This window comes from Pantherophis guttatus, chromosome 1, assembly GCF_059756535.1.
Source record: "Pantherophis guttatus breed Tessera chromosome 1, ASM5975653v1, whole genome shotgun sequence".
In the NCBI taxonomy this organism is placed as follows: domain Eukaryota; kingdom Metazoa; phylum Chordata; class Lepidosauria; order Squamata; family Colubridae; genus Pantherophis; species Pantherophis guttatus.
Window position 1 is genome coordinate 90,187,128 of NC_142063.1, and position 22,504 is coordinate 90,209,631.

A 22,504-nucleotide genomic window follows, 5' to 3' on the forward strand; every position below is an offset into this window, starting at 1 on the left:
TTTTATTGAATACAGACAAAGGCAGGAGGAGTTTGCTAACGTATAGGGTCATAAGCCAATCAGTATGTTACAGCACGTTAATACATGGAAGCATTGCCCATATAAGGGAATATCTACAATCCTGACTGCTGATTGATTGTTGTAGCCCCTAGCTAGGTTTTCGCATACGCGTTACAGCATGATTCTCTCATGCCTGCACGTAGCTCCTGAGCATGTTACAACAAGAAACAACCAATGAAGTTCAGAAAACAACAACCGGAGACAACAAAGCTAACAATTAACTGCCATGCACCAAGTCATATCAGACCCAACAGCTTACAGGTTCCAGAAAGGTGACCCAGAAAGGAATATGTGATAGAGGTTTCTGGCAAAGGATAAAAAAAAAAGCTATATGGATTTTAGTCGATGTTCCCCAATTAGTACACATTCTGATTTTCCCAAAACCCTGTCCATTCCTTAGCCTTGTTGTACAGGGCAAATGAGCATGAGTAAGTATCTACGGTACATGTTAATGTGTAATACTGGTGCAAATGTAATTAATAAAGATTTGTAAATTAACAGAAACTTTCTCTCTAAATTATCAAAACTATATTCCAATGAACATTTCACTATTGCATAAAACATGAACTTATATCCCCATTAAAAGTAAATGAGGATGTCCACTAATAAGTTCCATTTTCATATGTTGGCCAAAGGTCGTGTTTCATGGACCCTCACCTGTCTCTATCTCTGGACTGAATGGAACACAAGGGAGTCAAGGAGGACATATGCCTCAGTAAGTTGTGGAAAAAAGAAAAGTGAATGAAGTATAGATATAGAAATATATAAGAGTCTCTATGGATTCTACTTTGCTAGTTGTTGCCAACTCTAGAGAGTGCTGCTCATCTCCGTTTCATGGCTGTTGAGCCAGTACTGTCTGAAGACATTTCCACACTCATGTGGCCAGTATGACATCATGGAACACTGCATCTTCCCACTGAAATGCTACTTATTTATCTACTCGGATTTTCATGCTTTCAAACCAGTGGTGGGTTGCCCCCAGTTTGGACCGGTTCGCAAGAACTGGTAGTAAAACTGGTTGGTGAGAGACTCCGCCCACCAACCTGGACGTCATCAGGAAGCTTCTACACGCACGCGGCCCCATTGCGAAGTGGTAGTAAAGGTAAGTAGAACGCACCCCTGTTTCAAACAGCGAGGTTGGCAGGAGCTGGGGTGAGGACAGGAGCTCAACTTTTCACATGGCATTCTGGTCTCAAACCTGGCCTTCTAGCTTTCCAGCTGACAAGCCCAGCAACTTAACCTCTGCCACCATGCCACTCAATATAAAAATATATAAGAATGGATAATTTTTTTATTGTAGTCTAAAAGACCAAGTACTTCCTTTTTCCATAAACAAATAGCATGCATTAAATACAGATTTGGAACTCGAAGTCCACAAGCATAGGGAACTGCAGCATCTATACTGAAGAAAAATAAATAGCATGCAAATTATATTAGAACTACTTAAATGCAATGTCTTTTCACAAAATTCTCATGCTTTGGCCTTGTTATACTTTATTTATGTCATGATCCAGGTGAAGTTCATTATGTTGATATTTACTCATTTAATGAGATGCTATACAGATTGAGTGGCACAGTAGGAAAACAGGAAGATCTGGAGCCCAAAGCAGCGAAGTATTTGTTTGGAAATCAGGAATTCAGTACAGCATTTCATACTTAAATTACTTTGATTTGCATATATGGCTTCAGGATGTTGCTCACTTCATTTTTTATCAGCTTGCTTTTGGTGGCACTGTCAGCTAGCAGTAATGGTGTTTTTAAACTTAATCTTCAGCCTGTGCACATGAAAGACTTCAGGGTCATTTCTCAATTAGATGGGAAGATAGTGCTAAAGGGTGACAAGATTCTAAAAAGGCATTTCAGTTTGACTTATATTGTAAGCACCCCGAGATCCTCCCAATCACCCTATTAGACAACTGCCAGCCTTCCTTGCTAGACAATTCTGAATAATACAAGCAATTATTTGGCATCTTCAAATGCAGTACTGTAATTTGTGATTCTCTGTTGAAATCCATTGCTTTGATTTAATTGGAAATGTTTCACACATGGAGAAAATAATTAAAGGGCATGTTCTCTGGAATCGCATTTGATGTAAGCCAGGTAAAAATAAATGTCTTATTATAAGAACTCTCTAATACACATGAGTATATGTCAGGAGTAATGTTGGAAGGTGTGCTTTTTTGTTTTCCCGTTTTCTCTTTTATTTATTTTCCTTCTCTGCTATTGGTTATTTAGATTACATAGAGTAAGAGGTATTAATGCAAATTGCAGCATCTCTTTTTCCTCTCTGGTACAGATGAAAGACTGAGTATCATCCTAGGTGGAAGCAGATTCTATATTAGTTATATGAATCAGGCTTTCATCTTGCTTTAAAACAAATTGCATACTTTAAAATATTTAGGGTGCCCAAAACATGTTTTTCCCACTTCTATGCCATTGAACCATGCAAAGAACCATCATTAAGAAGAAATGACTTATTTTGGCTATAAATCCTAACAAAATTGCAGAATACTATTTTGTGGGGAATGGGAGAAAGTTTTTCTCTCTATATACAAAATCCTAAAAATGGTCTCAATGTAGTTTGCTTTGATGTATGCATTAGGGGAAAAAGAGATGAAGACTTATCCTGTCAAAACAAATAAAATGCCAGAGAATAAAATGTCTATGTTGGCATGTATTATAGGAAATTATTTTCCGAAAGACAACATGATTCATCTTGCAGGGGCAAATTATCTGCTTTTGCATCTTCCTATCTAGGAGAGAATGTAAATTTTGCTGGTCCCAAATTCCTAAGCTTTCCTATATCCAGAACATCTGAGATATCTGGATTTTCATTTTATATGAACAAAATAAAAAATATTTTTGGGCACACATTTATTGAATTTTCATTGAATCATTATCATCATGCCACAACAAATTTATCAAGTAACAGTTAACAGTAACAGAGTTGGAATGACCTTGGAGGTCATTTAGTCAAACCCCCTGCTCACACAGGAGACCTATACTAGGGATTCAAACCGCCGAACTACCAACCTTTCTGATCGACAAGCTCAGCGTCTTAGCCACTTAGCCACCTAGCCAGGATAATACGGGGTAGGACTTTGCTTCCTACCCTGTATTTATAAATGTAAATGCAAACCTATACACCACATACCATTAAAACTTAGTTAGTACATTTAAGACTACAAGCTACTTTTCTTTATTAAAAAGTGTTAATAAATTGTAACTCAGTTAGTAAAACTGAGAAGAAAAATCCCATGTATTGTTTAACATACAATTGGGCTTTACCTTCACAGAAATGTATTATTTGTTTGAGCAATGAAAAAAAAAAATCAGAACAAAGAGAGTGAGGAAGAATCTACAGATCAGCCTTGTCATCTCTGCTAGATGTTGGTGCATACAGTGCAAAAGGCACAAATTACAGATGTAGTTCCTTGATAAAATTTTGTTTGTATTAGTCAGTGATTAGGGTTATGGAAAAATATGTGCTGATCTTCCTCAGCTACTGCTAAATTGCAAAGGCAAGAGGTACTGGCTGATTTTGCATATGTCCTTTTTTTAATGGATCTGCGAACCCAGGAATAAAATCCAGTGAATTCCATTCAAAGTCTTTGCTTCTAAGTAGGTCTGAATAATATTGTGCAATGCAAATAGCAATTTATGCAAACATTCAGAAAGAGAGAAATATTTCCTTAAGTTTCTGGGCAAAAATAAATAAATACTGTAAATAAATAAAATAATTATTTCTAAAAAAGTCACTTGTAATTTTGTAATGGTATAGGCTTACTATTTAATTCTACATAAAAATATGTGTACTTTTATATATATTACACTTCACTGAATACTGCAGGGCTCCCTTCTAATGTAAGGCTATATCTTTGTCAGCTGGTTTTGGTGTTTACTTATGAGATATGCAAGTTTCTTCTTTTTCTTTCTTATTAACTTTAATTTTGATCCTATCCAAATTTGAATCCAGTGGTCAAAACTTCCCATAATTGGTTGAAGATGTTTAGTATCACTGGTGTAACTATAAAGGATCACTTGTTTGATTAGATCCAATAATGTTCACAGGATTGTGCTGCTTTTGGTATAACAGGTCTTTTTGGATCTTCATGCAATGTTGCAAAATACATAGAAAAGGAATTTATGACACAATACCGCAATGCTGTTGTAATGAATGTTTGGAGTAGAGCTTCAGATGTTGTCCTTCTTTCCACTAGATTCTATGTATCAGTCAAACTTGTAATCTGACATAAGCTCTGATTTATGAGACTCCATCTTCCCATGCATTGTTGAGTTGATATTTTACTTGATTGCAATAACATCAAGTGTACAATCAAAAAGGAAGGAACCTGTCAACATGGCTTATTCAAGATAACAAAAGAATATTGACTGAATATTGATATATCCTTCTTCAAACATACTTATTCATGGAAAACTCCCTACCTTTTCAGAAAAGTCATTTTGACTACTTTTTTAGTCTTTTTTTCTTAAAAAAATTAATAATGATGAATTAAGTGAACTTTAGGAAAACAATTATTACTATGATAATCAGTGTCACTCAGTATGAGAGGTACTCATCAAAGGATATGGGATTCTTTGTAATATTCTAATTAACATATCTGGATGATGTGCCACATAGTGCAAAACAAAATAATGAGGGCAAGTTAAAATAATATTTAAAAAATAATTTAAAAGCAAACTAACTGGGGCAAAATATTTTGCTAATATTATTGTCTTAGAAAACACACTTTGAGAGCTGGCAACACAGCCAGACTACTTACTCAATCTAAGCACAGCTAAATTATTCTTCAAAAGTTCTTCTTCTTGCAGAAGAGGGACTATCATCAATATTAATCAAGATGCAAAAGCTACCTGTCAGAGCAGTGAGGTTACAACTGAGCAATACCAAAGAACATTCCAACAATGAACACAATGTTCATTTGCTCCTAACCAGTTTCCCATGAGGGTCCTTGATAAATTTAACCTGTCATGTGGTGAGATTTGTGGAGTATAGCTTTAATAAGTAAAGATTGTATCATTTTTCATTATGCTGTCAGCAAGCTTCTAATGTGATCGCTGGTGCATCAGCGCTTTGAGGACCAGCATACAGAAAGGCGGACTTTGAAATGAATATATTTAGACAGATTGGCCCTCTTGCCAATCAAAATTATTTACCCATAATCATTTTTTTAAGTACCGGTACTGCGATGAAAATAAAAAATCTACACAGACAATGTCTATAAAGTTCCTAGAAGTCATGTTCAAGTTGAAGAAATCTTTTATCTTTACCCTTACCTTTACCTTTTTTATTTTTTATATATTTTTTAGAAATTATACAGGTCCACATCGAAACTCAGGACAGTCTGCTTATACATTTTAGACTAACGAATTTTATTAAAAGAGATAAGTTTTTGTGAGCAAGAACTCACTTTATCCCTAGAACCTCATCCCAGTATCAATTTTACATCAATGTAACATTTCCCTTGCATCTGATGCAGTGAGCTATAGCTCACAAAAGCTTATGTCTTTTAATACAATTTGTTAGTCAAGAAAGGTCAACCAGAGTCGTCCTGATTTTTGGCTACCAAAGAATAATATGGCTGTCTTTCTATAGTGCAGTATACAGAAAGCTCAAGATTTAATATCTGGTATTTCCAGTGACAGAAGATAAGAAGGATAGTTGCCCAAGGAAGACCCTGGAGAGCTAGTGGCAGACAATGTTGGACTAGCTGATAATATTCTCACACTGCAGTAAACTAAGTTTGCTTAACCATATGTTTATTGAGTTAACTACAACTTCATGGGTTTGCACAGCATGCTAAACTATTAATCATGTTTTGAGCCATAAAGCCTGGCTTCATAGCTCATTAAATGAAAATGAAACAGCTTTGCTTTGACTCTATATATTAAGGGGACCAGTGGTGGGTTGCCCCCGGTTCGGACTGGTTCATAAGAACCGGTAGTAAAACCGGCGGGAGGCCCCACCCACCACCCCGGATGTCATCATCGGCGATCTGTGCATGCACAGAAGCAAGGTGTGTGCGATCCCATTGCGAACCGGTAGTAAAGGTAAATAGAACCCACCCCTGATGGGGATACAGTCAAAGTCTGACTTAGTATAAAGCAGATTCCTATTTTCCTGTAACACCTACTTCAATGCTTTCCATTTAACTAGAATATTACATGCAGCATAATTCTCCCTACTGTACTTTTCATATTACTTTCCTGCTTTGAAGATTTATCCATTAAGAGGAAGTTTAAAAAGGGAAAGTTTTGCCAGAAGTGACTTTTGTAGTGTGTATTTAGGAATACTTTGTCGGCAATTTAATTATACAACCTGCAGTATGGGGATGTAGTGCCCTGGTGGTGTGCCATGCCATGCAGGTATTTAGGAACTTTAACATCCCTTATATAAGGATCCTAGCAAAATGAGCAAAACAACTGTAGAACAGGTACTCCTGAATTTAGTACTTTCTGCTTTAATGGTGGATAGAAGTAATTTTAAAAGTTCTTTCTTAATTTGAACTGAAGAGTTCTAGCCTTAGGGTAACCTTTCTGCTGCAGCTTCTCTCCAGATTGGTTTATAATTAATCACACTATCTTTTTTGAGATCCATCATGCCTTTGACCTCTCTTTGGCTGACAATGGTTTTGGATCGCTAAAGTTGTGCTTAAAATGAAAATTAGATTTGTGCCACATTCCCAGTTCTCTCTTTTTTCCCCTATATTCTTTGCAGGAGTAATTTTATAGAATTCCTTGCATCCTAAAATCTAAAAGAACAAGAAACAGGTGGACAAATCACAATTCCAGTTTATGTGCTATCATACATAACCAGAGGGGGTTATTTACTACTTAGTAATTTTGCAATACTTATAAAAATTTGTTGCTAGCTTGTTTCTTGTGGCTGTCTGCACAAAAGTCTAATATCAACCCATTAACCAAAAAATGCCTGTGGCAAAACATAAGGATTGATAAGAATTAAGAAGCTTAGCAATTGTCTGATCGGAGCAGAGCAATCTTGGTACTTTCCAGTTGTTTTGAATTACAGCTTCCACAGTTTCTTGCTGCTTTCCATGCTTGTTGTAGCTGATGGGCATTAAAGTCCAACACATTTGGATAGCAACCATTTCTTTCCATCCCAACTGGATGTTGCTAACAAAATAATTCTGTTCTTAGTAGTAAAATATTTGGACTACAAAATTTTCCAGAAGCTGCCTGGCATCCATGCACAGCAGAATAAATGCTAGTCACAAGCATAATCTGGCTAACATTTATCATTTCCTTCTCCCCTCCATCCCAAAAAGTGATGGCATTATTAACATTTTTATTATTATTTGTGAGATAAAAATCTTCTCAGCTTTTATTTAATCTTTAACAAGCTGGTGTATGGAAATCTAGAACTTATGTCTGTGGGTTAATATTTTTAATCAATTAAAAAAAACAACAACAAAAAAAACAGTCCCAGTAAAATGAACACAAGAATAAAAGGAATTTTTGAGAAATCTCGTATTCTGCTTAAAAGCAATGCTGAAATACCAATTTTTACAGGTGCCTTGATCAGAGACAAACTCAATTAGCACATGGCAAAATAACTTTCTGTTTTCCCTGAATGCTTTGAAAACAAAAGTTGTGATAGGAATATACACATTAAGTTCTCTGTATTGTAATCCCCTGGTTACTCTTCATTGCCTCACAGTGGCACACACACCTGGAAAAAGCAGTTTGGAACAATTTATCATTGCAGAAGGAGCCACTTTCACTGGGTAATAGACGAGAACAAGTTAAAATGTGTGTGAAACAAGATGCTGGATGCTGTCATTGCCCAGAAATTCTGCAAAAAGACACATGAGGGAAATTCAAATGTAAACAGTGCCTGGGAATTATTTCTTTTTCCATTGGCTCTATTTAGCTCATTTATTTGGATAAAGAAGTGTCTAATTTACAAATAAAACTTTCCATTAGGATATGGACTTAAATCTGTCTATTGAGTGCAATTAATATTCTGATTCAATTGGCATCATGTTTCCTGGGCATATATTTTGCAGAATGCTATTACTAGCTAGCAATAAATTTGTACTGATATTGCACAATCCTTAAGTAAAAGATTCAAATGCTTAGGGACCAGGTTTTCATATTGTTTACTGCTGGTTGATATTTCACATATTTCATTTAAAAATATGTTTGGAGGCAGTGTGAAAAGTAAAGGAGTTCCCCAGCACACACACACACTGTGGTAATACTTCTTTTTCCTATAGAGAAAGATAGATTTCAGTCCCTTTTAAGGTTTCTTTCTCAGAGGATCTGTTGAAATAATTTTTGCCTCCTTTAAGAAAAGCTTTCCATTATCAGCATCTTTTATATAAAGCAAAGCAAAACAAAACAAACCCCTTCTCCCAACAATAGTAGTCATATAGACAATGATTCAGTAATTCAGTTCATCTGGAGAGTAGCAGTTCGGGAAAAATTATCTATGGCAATTTTGGAACTGCAAACAAATTCCTGATTATATTCTCACATTCTTCCACCTCTCTCTCATCTCTTGCTTATCTCTCTGTCTCTGTCTCTCTCTGTCTTTCTCTCTCTCCTCTCTTCTCTTCTCTCTATCTCATAGGGCATTTGTTTGTTATTCCAATGTGTATCACTTTGCATGGGGTAGAATTCACTTATCTTCGCTACCAGTTCACAAATGTGAGAGTGTGCCTCCTCCACATATGCACAGAGCATTCTGCGCATGAGCAGAGGGTAAAAAACGGGACATGATGACATTTGGGTGGGTGGGGAGCAGTGGTGGTTTTCCCTCAGTTTGGACCGGTTCGCAAGAACCGGTAGTAAAACCAGTGGGAAGCCCTGCCCATTGCCCTGGATGTCATCATCGGTGATCTGTGCATGCACAGAACTAAGGCGTGCGCGTGCGCGTGAAGCAAGCACACAAGTGCAATCCCATTGTGAACCAGTAGAAAAGTAAGTAGAACCCACCCCTGGTGGGCAGAACCTCCCACCTCCGGCGTTACTGGATCGAGCGATCTGAACAGAACCAGCTGAATTTCACCACTGCTTTGCACTTAAATTAAATCACATTTGCCATTGGGTTGACCATTCTCCAGCTTGAAGAGATCTTTCTTTAGCTCTTCACAATCATATCTGACTTTTACCACTCAGAATAATTTAGAATCTTCTGCAAACTGTGTACCCCTAAGTCCTGAGCCTTTATGAATGTGATTAATGTATAATCCCAATACAGCCTTTGTTGTTGTGATAAAGAAAACCGCACAGCCAGGAAGAAGGTTAATGGGAAGGCACCCCGAACAGCTTCTGGGAGCTCCCTTTTATTGTTATCCACAGTCTCCATGGCAGAAGTTGATTCATTGATAAAGATTCACTTATCCGAATTGGCTAAACAAAGCTCATGATATCCATGTGGACAGCTCATGCTTTCCTGCTGCAAACAATGTGATCTGCCTACGTGCTAAATCTCATGTCTCACACTTCCTGAGATAGGATCATTATGCTGAAGTTGCATTCCTCAGCGTGGTTTGCCAGCCACTGAGAAAGCAACCATCCCCACAAGCCTTCCCACTATTGAGAAAATTATCCTTTTTTAAAAAACCAGTAAAAACACATGGCACCTTATCCACTGATTGCTATATTTGTTCAAGAGCTTTTCATAAGGAAGGTTATCCAAGACTTTTTGAAAATCCACGTATATAGTATTACCAGGATTACCTGTGTGTACAGTGCTTCTCAACCTCAGCAACATGCTGGCCAGGGAATTCTGAAATATTTAGTCTACCCATTTAAAAGCCATCGAGGTTGAGAAACACTGGTTTAGTATGTTGTACTTTGGCACATATTTTTAAGAGAGGTACTGCACTGAATACCAAAAGGGAGTTTAGCTAATTAGCACTGGCAATATTACAAAGTGCATAATCTTCTTTTGTATGTGACTTGCATGTAGAACTAAAAATGTCCTTTTCTCATGGAAGAGTGTAAATTCTTGTTTATATTCAAAGACACCAATGTTTCATCCCACTTGGAGGGGAAAAAACAACTTGATGACTTCCCCCTCCAGTTTCCCCACTTAAAGATGATATTTTTGAAAGGGCTTCTATGCTGCATCATTATATCACTCTCTGGATATTACATTATTAGTACATTTGAACCAGAACAGGAATAAATGGGGAATCTGAATTTGACTCTGAAAAGACTTTTGCAGTAGGCCTGTCAGTTTACTTGAAAGGATCAGCCTGCATTTGTTACATATGTTCAGCACATTAATGTTATAAATGTTAATAGTTTTTTTTTAAAAAAATGTAATGTTCATTATGTAAGCTCCTCTCTATGGAATAGTATGATATTTAAAAATATATAAGATCCATTAGAAACCACTTTAGTGTTTGTTTGTTTTTTTAAAAAACAAGGCTTCTTAATACCCACATGCAATTAAATATAGATGGTAAAGAGTTTCGGTATAATAATGAAGATAGAAAATGTAGGTATGAAAAAAATTAAGGAGTTTGGCATAACTGTTGTTACAAGTATTTGGAAAATTTTCCATAGATGTTTTGATTCAAATGCCATGAACTAAAAGTGTGTCTATTCCTGTTTATAGGTGAACATTGTTACATTGTTAGTATATTATTGTACACTAATAAATATAATTAAGATTTTTAAGTCGGGTGTATCTTGAAGATAAAGCCAACAGACCTTTTGCATCATGTGGCAGTAGCTTTTGTGTTACCTTATGTGTGTTTGTCTCGAAGCCACTTATTTTGTAAAAATTGAAAGGTAGTGGCCATGTGGAAGGATCTTTGTATGTTAATTCTCCATGCCAAAGTTATTGTGCACCAATAATATTGACGTAAAAATGTTGAAATATTCCCCAGTCTTTACTTAACAATTGCATTCTAGTCTTTACTGGAAGCCACATTCAGAAGCTATATGAAACAGTCATATGAAGATAAGGAGAGCTATATATAAAGCTTATCCACAAGTAAATCTCATTAGTCTGAGATTCCTCATTGGTTTAAGATGAGGAAGAACTAGTCAAGTCTGGTCAACTATACTCCTGGGCATAGAAGTTTACTAGGTAACTTTGTCTCAGTGATTCTTTATCACTCAGCTCAAGTTTTACCCACAGGATTTTTCCCACTGAGGGAAAAATTGGAGGAAGGAATGTAGGCCATCTTGAACTTTCAGAGAAAAGGCAGGATATATATCTAATGAATAAAATAAGATAGAAACAGAAACATCTTATGAAGAAAATATGGAATTATATTGGGTTTCTGAGTCATTATCTTCTTTTTACAACCCCATAATCCCTTCGAGGGTGGAGTCTGGGCAAATGAATATAGCTAGCAGAGCGTTTACTGGCCAGATGCCCTTCCTGTCACCAATGTAGAGTTTAATTCAGCAGATATATTCTCATTGTGCCCAGAGAGAGAAATATCTGCCTCTACCTAGGATCAAACTCATAGCCTCCTGATTGTGAGGCGAGAGCTCCACCTCTAGGCCACTCCACCACTCCTTCCATTGGGCTCCTGAGTACTCCCATGAAATGATAGATGATGTACCCTAGCCAGAGTGTGGATCCTTTTATGTAAAAGGACTGAATGGTAGAATCCCATCAATTGTGTTTTCAGCACATGGAGGTCAGGTGGATCACATTCTTTTGTATGTCTCTAATAGAGTAGAGCATTAGTAACAACTGAATACAGTGTTGGAAAAATAATGAAAATAATTTAGAAATTATTCAATGAGATACTTATCAATCAATTTAAGTCTTTTTTTAAAAAAAGAAAAAAAATCCTTTATTTTGAAGAATTAAAGTAAAAGTTGAATAAGGATTAGGGTTTTGTTAAACCACTCAGTGAAAGATGGGGCAGGATTCCACTATTATCCCTTTTATAATCCCACATCAAATCTATTCCAAAGACCTAGTTTGTTCCTTAAGGGATTATATTTTAAGGAAAGATAAAAAATAAAGATTATTTCAAGTCAAGCTGACTTTCTGGTGGCTCTGTAGATACATCTATGTGGTGTTCTTGAGAGCAATAGATAAATTAATAAATGTATCTATTAATAGAAATAAATTTTTCCAGGTTTGTTTGTTTATTTTTACTTCACTATCTAGACTATTTTCCTGGTGTTTCATGGAAGTCTTCCAACCAGACCCCATCTTTCTTTGCTTCTCAAACTAGACAAGATAATCTGATGCCACTGTCGCCTGAGACTTGTCCAAAACAAGAGCATGTTCTTCTATGCCATAAGTGATCTTAAATGTATAATGCTACTTGTAACATTATCAATTTAGATTTCAGATATGTAGTAAATTATTAGGTAGATACACTTTCTCATAGCCAACTTGAAATAACATCTGACCTATTACGCTTATTAGTTACTGAATATTTGATTTCACATTACTAATATCAAAATATTTATCTCCTTTTCCTAGAACAAAAGCCTGAAAAATAAACTCCTGTCAGGAAATAAGCTTTGTGGAATTCACGCAGAAGAGGTAAGAAAAAAAAATTATACAAAAAGTGTTATTCTGACTATTATAAGGACAGCTAAATAAAACATTTTCCCTCAGCAAATTGTCCTATGCATTCTGAATATTTTATGAGCAATTCCAAGGCATTCTGGAAGATCTGCTTGATAGCAAACAATGCATCTTACATTCCAAAAATTCACATTCATTCCAAGAGTGAGAGATTAAAGAAAAAAAATTGTGCCAACCAAGTTGAAAGCCTACTAGCAACAAAAGAATCTGAGCAGGGCATGGATTACTTTTTCTAAACAATGTCTCCTTTTCTCAGTAAACTATAATTCAGGATTTGGACTGCCTGGTCCCAACAAAATGGTTGATAGCTATATGCTATATATTTATCTAATTGTGCTATTTAGCCCATTATGGCCAGGCATAGGGTGGAAGTGGGGATAAAATATTCTAGTATGTTTGAAAAATGGACCATTTCTTCCTGTATATTCCTGAATCCAGAACAAACAATTGAATTGAATACAAATTTTAATTACTTAGGAACAACTGCTGTTCTAAAAGGGATGGCACTTTCATTGAATTTCAAGAAGTTATTCTCTCACAGTTTGGCTATGAAATAGACATTAATCCCATTTGCATTCACTGGATTTTTCCCATTAGTTTTATTTCCAGAGCTCTCACATCAAATCAATGCAAAGGAGGAAAACCAGAATTTCATGAAAGATTTGACCCGCAGTGATAACAAAAGAAATCTATTGTTACAGGTCACAAATTAAAGAATGTAAGGAACTAGTTATGTCAACATAGTTTTTAATATTCTTAATTGAAAGTAGTAGTATAGTAGTACTAGTTATAAGGCAGCTCTGGTCTGCTACATCATTTGGGCAATCGACAAATAATTTTACAAAATTGATATGGAATGAAATGAAGAAATGTAGAAAGTGTTCAGTACTAAATTGTTTCTGCATCAGATTCATTTTCTATATAAGATTTTTCATAGTGTTAGGTAGTATCAAATCTTATTTCTTTTTCATAATATTATGAAATTTATTTCCTTGTTTACTACCTTGCCTTGGAGTCACACTGGGCAGCCTACACATTGTGGACCCCTTGTTATAGAGATAGCTGTCTCCTCCCCTCCAATGTTCACAATGATTTATGTATATGTTTATCATTCATTTAGAGGCTTCTAGGAATCCATTTATGTCTGGCTTTGACAATAAGTTGTTTAAAAAAATTAAACCCAGACACTGATCTGGTATACATTTCTGAGATCAGCAATTTTATCTAAAAACATGTAACCTTTCGAGTTGAGTCCTTGGAGACAGAGCGGCATACAAATTTTATAAATAATAATAATAATAATAATAATAATAATAATAATAATAATAATAATAATAATGGGTAAATAGTATTTTCACAGTTATTAAAAAACACAATATATAATTTGAAATCTCTATTAACTATTGCTATATTTTTCAAGGGTTGCAAATAAACTTAATTTTTGTTTCCATGCAGAATAGACATGATCTGTGTGATCACATAAATAATGCTATTTCTTATTAAAAGAAAAGAGGACAGATACCTTCAACATTTCAAATAATTTAGTGCCATGTTTTAGGCAGAAAGCTTTGTGCTGGAACAAGGCTAGTAGATGAAATGCATTTCAAATAGCCATTCCTGGTCCTACTGCTATAGCTTTTGCATGATCCTGCTATAATATAGCCAATAAAACGAAGAATAACTCTTTCCAGATTACTATCTCAGATAATCATAGCATAACCTTGGATTATTTTCACATATTCATCCAATGTCATATGCTTGCTTGCATAGTCTCCAGTACAACCAATGGGCTTGAGTCCTTAGTGTAATCAACTCTTGGTTATTTTGACTGTGATTGACTGAATAGTTGACTTTAGCAATTAACTTTGGCTTTTGCATTGTGTCAGGATTGCTGATCTGGGGAAATGGTTAATGAACATGCTTCTATCTTTAGGAATTCTCCAGAGAATATATTATGATGCAATAGATTTGCACAAATAACTACTGGAGGCAATCCATCCTAGTATACATTGTGGGAGTTACATTTTCCAAGCGCACCTTTACTTATATTTGTTCTCATGTTTCAAAATATTATCATCAGCTAAAGAAGATTTTTATTTATGTCAATGGATTTCAAACTTTTTAACTTCAAGGAATCCTGCTTCTTCCACTGCACTAAAAGATTTTATAAGTGAATTGAGTCACATTCTAGAATATGCAGAATTCATGAAGGTCCATGTGATACCTTGCTATCACCTTGTCAACTGAAATTCTCTAGAATATAATATAATATGTGCTACAGAAAAATATCAGTAGCCACAGATGAGCTTTATTTAGATACAGCTTGCTTGGTGATATTTATTTTTTACTAGAGTTACTAGTAAGCTTTCCAACATCTTAAGATTCTATGGAAGTGCTTTGAAAGATCTACTTCATGCTATAAAGGCAATTAATTGCATATAATATATGACAATGCTAATAATTGGCATGGATTTATTAGACAACAGGCAATGATGGGTAATAATCAATACAAGACTTTCTATTTAAACATATGCCAAAATTAAAGCAAAATTTTGTCAGACTAACCAGGTAAACTCGTAAACCTTGTAATACAGTAATAAATAAAGGTAATGCTGAGCATAATGTATTACTTCAGATTCAATTTAACTTTCTCTGCAGCTGTTCGCATAAGGAATTCAGTTGTGCTTGCATTTTTTCTACACACAAAGCTATAAGAACAAAAAAAAACCCCAACAAGCAATATCCATATGCTCCAAGGAAACTATTGCTTCTGTGAACAATAACACAATTTGATCCCAATTTATTGCCACTACCATCCATCCATAATAATTGCTAGAAAAGAGAGGACACTGTTTCAGAACCACTGTTTCAACCTAATCCGAAATAATTTATTGGAAAATGACATGCACATCTTTCTCTAGGAGGTAGAGGGCTTCTACTTTCCATTCCTAAAAGATCAAATTAAATTGATTCCCAAAGCTGAACAACCATTAAACATAGTAACATAACTATGTAAATAAATGCTGATAGGAATGGTTAAAATCCCTTAGAGATGTTGTTCTGAGGCACCTCACTATTCTCTACTGGCAGAAGATAAATTGAGCATTTCATACAGCACAGGCTGAATTGCTTAAAACAGCTTATTTCCCTCAGGTGTACTGGAGGACTTTCATCTGTTACCCATTCAAAGTTATTACTCAATCACTACTCTTCTTTTTTTTCCATATGTGGAATGGGGAGAGGTACCACTATCCCCAAATCAAGACAAATGTTCACTCAGTCATTTGTGGAATTTGCCCGTTCTACTTAAAACATAGCAAAAACCCTTCACCATTCATTGCTTTTTATACCACTGAACTTATTTGCAGTCATCACTGAAAATACTCTATCCTGTGCTCAAGCTGATCCATTCTGAAATGGCTCAGGAACATCATGTTTAGATTGAGACACTTTAGAAAGGGCTTTCAAAGAGTTTAGTCCAGATTGCAGACTACCATGTCATCCCATTGAATAATTCTGCTGCTGCTGTGCCTGCCCACCTTCCTGCTCCTGGAAAGGTTCTGCACACATACACAAAGTAAAATAAGTTCTAGAAAAAGGGCAGAAAAGAGCAACAAGGATGATTAGAGGGCTAGTGGCTAAAACATATGATGAAGGTTGCAGGAACTGGAGATGTCTAATCTAGCAAAGAGAAGGACTAGAGGTAACATAATAGCATTCTTCCAATATTTGAGAAGCTGTCAAAAAGAAGAATGTGACAATTTTTCTCCAAAGCAACTGAGGGCAAGACAAGAAGTAATGAATGGAAACTCATCAACTTATCCAACCTAACTAAGAAGAAATTTACTAACAGTGAGAATTAAATCAGTGAATAGATTGCCTTCAAAATTGTGAGTGCACCAACACTGGAGGATTTTAGGAAGAGTTTGGACAGCCATATTGAATAGTATAGGGAATGTTGCTTGAACAGGGGCTTGGAATAGAAGACTCTGTTTCTTTATTATGTTATTCTGTTAAGATAAAGAAATGCACATAGAAACAGGTGCAACACAGATTTTTTTTGGGAGGGATGGTAAGGTTTTCCCATTTAGTTGGTCTTGTAGTCATCATTATTTCAATCTCTATCACCAACTCCCAAATAGCCCAAATCATCTGAGAGCTATATGGGAGGTAGGAGTGAATGATTCTATCTCAAGTGATTGGAAAAACAAAGAAAAGTATGGCACCAGATTCTTAGTTTCATTATTTAAAAAATTGACAGAGAAAAGTAGGATGCTCACAAGTAACAAAAAAGAGGAAGATGAAATGGAGGAAACTATTGGTATTGGCTATGTTTCATATCAGTACCTTTCTATTTACAAGACTCTGTTAAACTACTATAGCATTCAGAATAAAATTCAGAGGCAGCTCTGAAAGGTAAAGGGACAAGGTAAGCATTAACTCAGTTGAAGGGCCAGCTGAAATAGCCAATGAACTTCTGCAAACTGAAGTCTATTGTTCAAACCAGACAGGAAGCTTAAGGATCTTAAAATGGAAAAGTGTATCTCAAAAATTAAACAAGAAAAAGTCATTTTCACAATGATTGAGGGATTACTAGATAGGTGACGTTGTCTATTGTTGCCTCCAAAAATAGTTGCTGGCCAGTTCTGATCAACAGAGCAACAAGGCAATCCATATCAGCATGTTATAACTGCAAGTGCTTTATTGTTTTTCCTAATCAAAATTATGAAATATTTATACTGCCCTCTTCTTCTTTCTCTCCTTTCTTTTGTTGTCTGAATACATTAACCTATCCTTTCTCAATTCTCCTGTTTATATAGCCAACAAGGTCAGGAATTCTGACCTATAGCCTGAATACTGTCCCTGTTAGTCCAGTTTTTTTTTCTTCTGTATGTTCTTTTACTTTTAGGCACAATATCTTTACTATTTTTTAATAGATTCCTTTATGTTAAATGCTTTGGAATATACTATATGTGTTTATGTATACACATACAGTACATATATATTGCAACATAATTCTTTTTTTTTAAATTGAAAAAGTTTTTCAAATACAGATTTTTCCCCCTTTTTTCTCCCCCCTCCTCCCTAACCCCCCCTCGCCACCCCTTCCCCTGTGACTTCTTCAAAGTAAGATCCAAATTCATAACAGATTATATAATACTTTACCATCCCCTTACTCCATCCCCGAAATACTGACCCTTAATAATTCTGAATGAGATAACACAATGGTTTAATTTAAATGGGGGAAGGGAATTTGCCTTTTTGCAAAATTAAGTTATAAAACTGTGCTTCTGAGTATTCACTGTAGGTAAATCATAGTTTTATCATGGAGGCCTGAAGTGACAATTTTCTGGAATTGCTCACTGATCATCTTTCCAAGGAAAATATATTTTATAATAGAAGATACGTTTAAAAATAAACCTGCCTGGCTGTGAGTTTTCTTGAGATAGCAGGATCTGCATTAGATTTCTCCTACACAGCAGGAACTTGGTGTAACAGATGCATTTGGAATCTAATGATAAAAAAGCACTTTATGAGCTATATATTTCAAACAGCTTGGGTAACTTCAAAGTAGTGACATTATGCTGAACTTTAATCATGAATTAAAATACTTCAAATATTGACTTATCAATAGAAATGGAAAGAAATGTCAGCTAGCCAGAGGTGATTATGTAGATACTGAAGAAGAAACAGATTTTGGCAACAGAGCACATAGTTTGTATAGGAGTTGGTGCGTAGAGATTAGATAGATAGATAGATAGATAGATAGATAGATAGATAGATAGATAGATAGATAGAATATTATGCAAACTTCTTTTATAAGCACATTTCAAATTACAAGATGCATATTGCTAAAATCTTCTGACAGCAACTAGTTTTGATTAAATATCTTACTGGGCTGATAGCCTTCATGTGGCCACAGGAACATGTGGCTGTTTGCATGAATTAAATTTCAAAAGATATTTTGGATGCTTCTTGTGAATTGTTGACATCTATCCCACATTACATACTAATTGGGTGATATGCAGTGACAGAAAACATACAAGCAATAAATCCTAGCCAGAAGTATCATCTGTTTCTTTTTCTAATCCATTTGGAACTATAACTTGCAAGGGAGACTTCATATTTTTCCCTCGCCCTCTTTCCATTCCTTCAATTCAGTTTTGCTTCCTAGCAATTACACGAACACATTCATGCACTCTTTTGGCAACAATATTAGAAGTAGTTTACAATTGCCTCCTGAAAGAAAAAGTGATCGGCTCAAGGTCACCCAGCTGGTTTTGTGCTAAAGCAGTATTAGAATTCTTTTTTAAAAGTTTTTTATTATAATACAAATTAAAAACATTGGACATGATGTGGCGTCTCCAGTTTAAACATTTTTGTCAAGTTTTACCTTATAATTAATACAATTCCTTATCTCTATGCAAGTTTATACTATTTATCACATTTCAAAAATGTAGATTCTTACATCTGTGAAAATTACATCAATACCAAATTTGATCTTATCTAACACAGAAAACTAGCGTAAACACTTCTAAACATTCTACTCGTCAATAATCATTTATCCCAGCATTCCTCTTCCTGTCAAGCCAGTAATAAAATTTGTTCCAGATTTCATAATACTCTGTTTCATTCTTATCTTTAAGTTCCAGAGTCAGTCTGCCATTTCCACACAAGTTAATATTTTAGCTAACACTTCTTCTTCTGTGGGGGTCTCTTTATTTTTCCATTTTTGTGCAAAAGCCAATCTTGCTGCTGTTAAAATATGTAACATTAGATAAATTGTACCCTTGCTGTATTTGCCTTCTATGATGCCCAGTAAAAAAAAATAATCCAGTTTTGATTCTATATTTTGTGTTAATATCTCTTCCAACTATTGTTTTATCTGATGCCAAAATTTTATAGCTTTTGGGCATTCCCACCACATGTGGTAAAAAGTCCCTGGCACTGCCTCACACTTCCAACACATTGATGGATATTTTTTACTTATTTTTACTAGTCCTGTGGGTGGGAGATGCCACCTATAGAACATCTTGTATAAATTTTTTTGTATGTAGAGTTACTTTACAAATTACTGTGTAGAGTAATTTTTATGTTTCTTTCCCATAGATCATGCCAATTGTCTAGATCAATGCTATAACCAAAATGTTTACTCCAAATTAACATAGTTTCTTTTACTTGTTCTTCTAACATATCCTGTTCCAGCAAGTACTGATATATTTTCCTTATTGCCTTCTCCTCTGTTCTTAATAAAATTTTATCTAAATCTGTTAGCTCTATTTTTATGCCCCATTCTTTCTTATCTTTCATGTACTTTTTAAAATATTTTTTTATTATAGTTCAAAAAAAAAAAAAGACAAATGTATAGTAGTTTTTCTATCACGGTGTAACATCACCAAAATATCCATGTATTTTTATTGTACTTGGAGATATGCCCACCATTCGAGTTCAATTCCTTCCTCTTTCAGTTTATTCCTGGATTTCAATTATCCTCTTTCATTTAACAAATCTTTCTATGCAACTACTCTTCCTGACTTAATAAAATTTTAAGCAGTATTAGAATTCTTGATTACCCACCACCACTAACCACTACACCAAATCGGCTTGCTATAATTATCCATCAATATCTGTTTGGAACATAGTGTGTTGAAAAGGCTTTCAATGCTTCTTGTATCTGCTTAAGGATGATTTTAATACTTCCTTTTTTATTACTTTGCTTTTTTCACTCCTTATTTAGTCAAAGCCTTGGATTTTAGATTGGACATCTAATTTGTGAATAACGTTTTGTAAAGTTCATAAAACAGGAACACATGATGAAGGACTGGGAAGCTCCCTAGATTTGGTTAATTTAGAGAAATAAGGAAGGGAGGGCAGTCACTGAAAACTAGAAAGCAAAAAAAAAAGTTAATGGGGTTCCAAGTTCAGTGAATAGCAATGTTCATAAAACTAATTTGGGGTCATTAAACTAAGATAGGGTTAACAACGGTCCTTTATAAACCTGGTTGAGTTCTGTTGTATTGAAATTATTTCATTAATGAGGCTTGATCCATAAAGACACTTCTTTCATTGGCATTTGATATTCCATTGCCTCATTTATTTGCTATTAAATGTAGGTAACAAAGAAGTAAAGACAGTAAAATATTTTTAAGCACTTCTTTTGGAGAATTGCTTCAAGACTTTGTCCACTAGTAAGTGAACAACTTTGAGTTTAGTTTTGTTTAATTAAGTTTGGGGTTTTGTTCCAAAATTGGGGAAAGTCATTTTTTTTTTTTTGGTATGACAATTGATTGACAATTGATCTTCCTCACTCAGCAACATTAGCACATTTTGGTTCTTTTAACTTTGATTTAATGATATCTGGCTGTTCTCTGGAGATAGCACTGTGCATTACTTCATTGTTTTAAAATGTGGGTAGACTGACTCAACCAAGTGTGGGAGCTCTTCTTATGCCCTGGACTGAATGAGTTTCTGTGCTTCTTCACAAATCTTATCCTGATGAAAACAAATGCAGCTACTAGTTCCCTGCAGAAGATCCTTTTAGTTACCTCCAGGAGATGAAGGGCACAGGCAAGAAAGGGAGAGCCTCTTTATATGAGCTTCCCTTCCCATGTATGACTTATGTTCTAACCCAGGTATTAGTTTCTAGTCATTTATTATATCTGTGGGATATTGGGATTATTTTCTGTCCTGAACTTTATGTGTTTACTGTGGGTGTGAGTGTATGTGTGTGTTGTTGTGGCCCGCCAATGGCCAGCAGATCTGGCAGCAGATTGGGACAGTGAGGGGGTTGGGGAGGAACATGGGCCAGTCCTGGAGTCTGAGAAAGGCTCTGATGAGGGCTCTGCATTGGAGGGAGAGAGAGGGCCAGGGCTGTATGCCAGTTATCAGCTGCCTTTGGAATCAGACATCAGTGATGCAGATGAACAGCTGGAGCCTGTTCCCATTGTGTACATGATCAGAGTTGCCAGATGAAGGGAACAGCTAAAGAACAAAGGTCAACTTGTGAGTAAGGCCACAAGTGGACGATGAATGGCCCCTCCCAGAATGAATAAAAGAGGAGTGAAAGGGGAGTGGAGTTTGCAGGAGACAATTAGTTCATCATTGCATTTTTGCTAAGTATTGCAGCGTCTGAAAGATATCAGCCTGGCCACTCTCCAAGCCTGATAAAGGTTGGTAATTGTAAACTATCTTGAAAGACTGTGGGAGAGGAAAGACTTTGCTGGAGAGAAATTCAGTATACATTAAATAAAAGGGGTTTATCGGGACTCTGCTTCGTGCTGCTGGGAAAGCCTAGGTCAGAACATGTGTGTACCCCAAAAATGTAACAATTCAGCAGTTCCCTCTCCTCTGCAAAATCTCAGGATACATTTTCCTATTGCCTGAACTTTATATTTAAAACTCTGTAAATGAAGCAGTATTACATTACTTAAAAGATTAATATATTATCCTCTGCTTACAGTCAAAAAAGATTCAAGCCCAACTGAAGGAGCTTCGCTATGGGAAAAAGGATTTGATATTTAAGGTGAGTTTCTCACTTGAACTGGCAACGGTATTTACTTAAAGACAGTACAACATTAATCTAATCTGACCAAATGGTTTTATTCCTCTAACACCAATGGAAGAAAATCACAAAAATGTCAACATATTTAAAAGGATTTGGGGGAAAAAATGAAAGGTAAATTTGATTTCCATGGTACATTATACAAATACTCATGTATTTCTGCTTTTTTTTTTTAATGGAGAAAATGCTCTCAGAAGGCAAAGTTTCCTAAGAAAAATCAAGCAGTTCTAAAACTTTGAAAAGGCTGTTTATTTCACATGTAAATATCTCAAGATTTCTTCAAGGAGGAATATTTTAACTTTTTTTAAAAAAATTATTTA

General features: G+C 35.4%; 1 protein-coding gene across 2 annotated transcripts in view; it reads left to right on the forward strand.

Moving 5' to 3' along the window:
• LUZP2 (leucine zipper protein 2) overlaps positions 1-22,504 on the forward strand; it is a 394,955-nt gene that overhangs the window by 256,576 nt on the left and 115,875 nt on the right. For both annotated transcript variants that reach the window (XM_034417240.3, XM_034417241.3), the window contains exons 6-7: positions 12,515-12,577; positions 22,083-22,145. In XM_034417240.3, the coding sequence (XP_034273131.2) occupies positions 12,515-12,577; positions 22,083-22,145 (126 nt within the window). The remainder of the gene's footprint in view (positions 1-12,514; positions 12,578-22,082; positions 22,146-22,504) is intronic.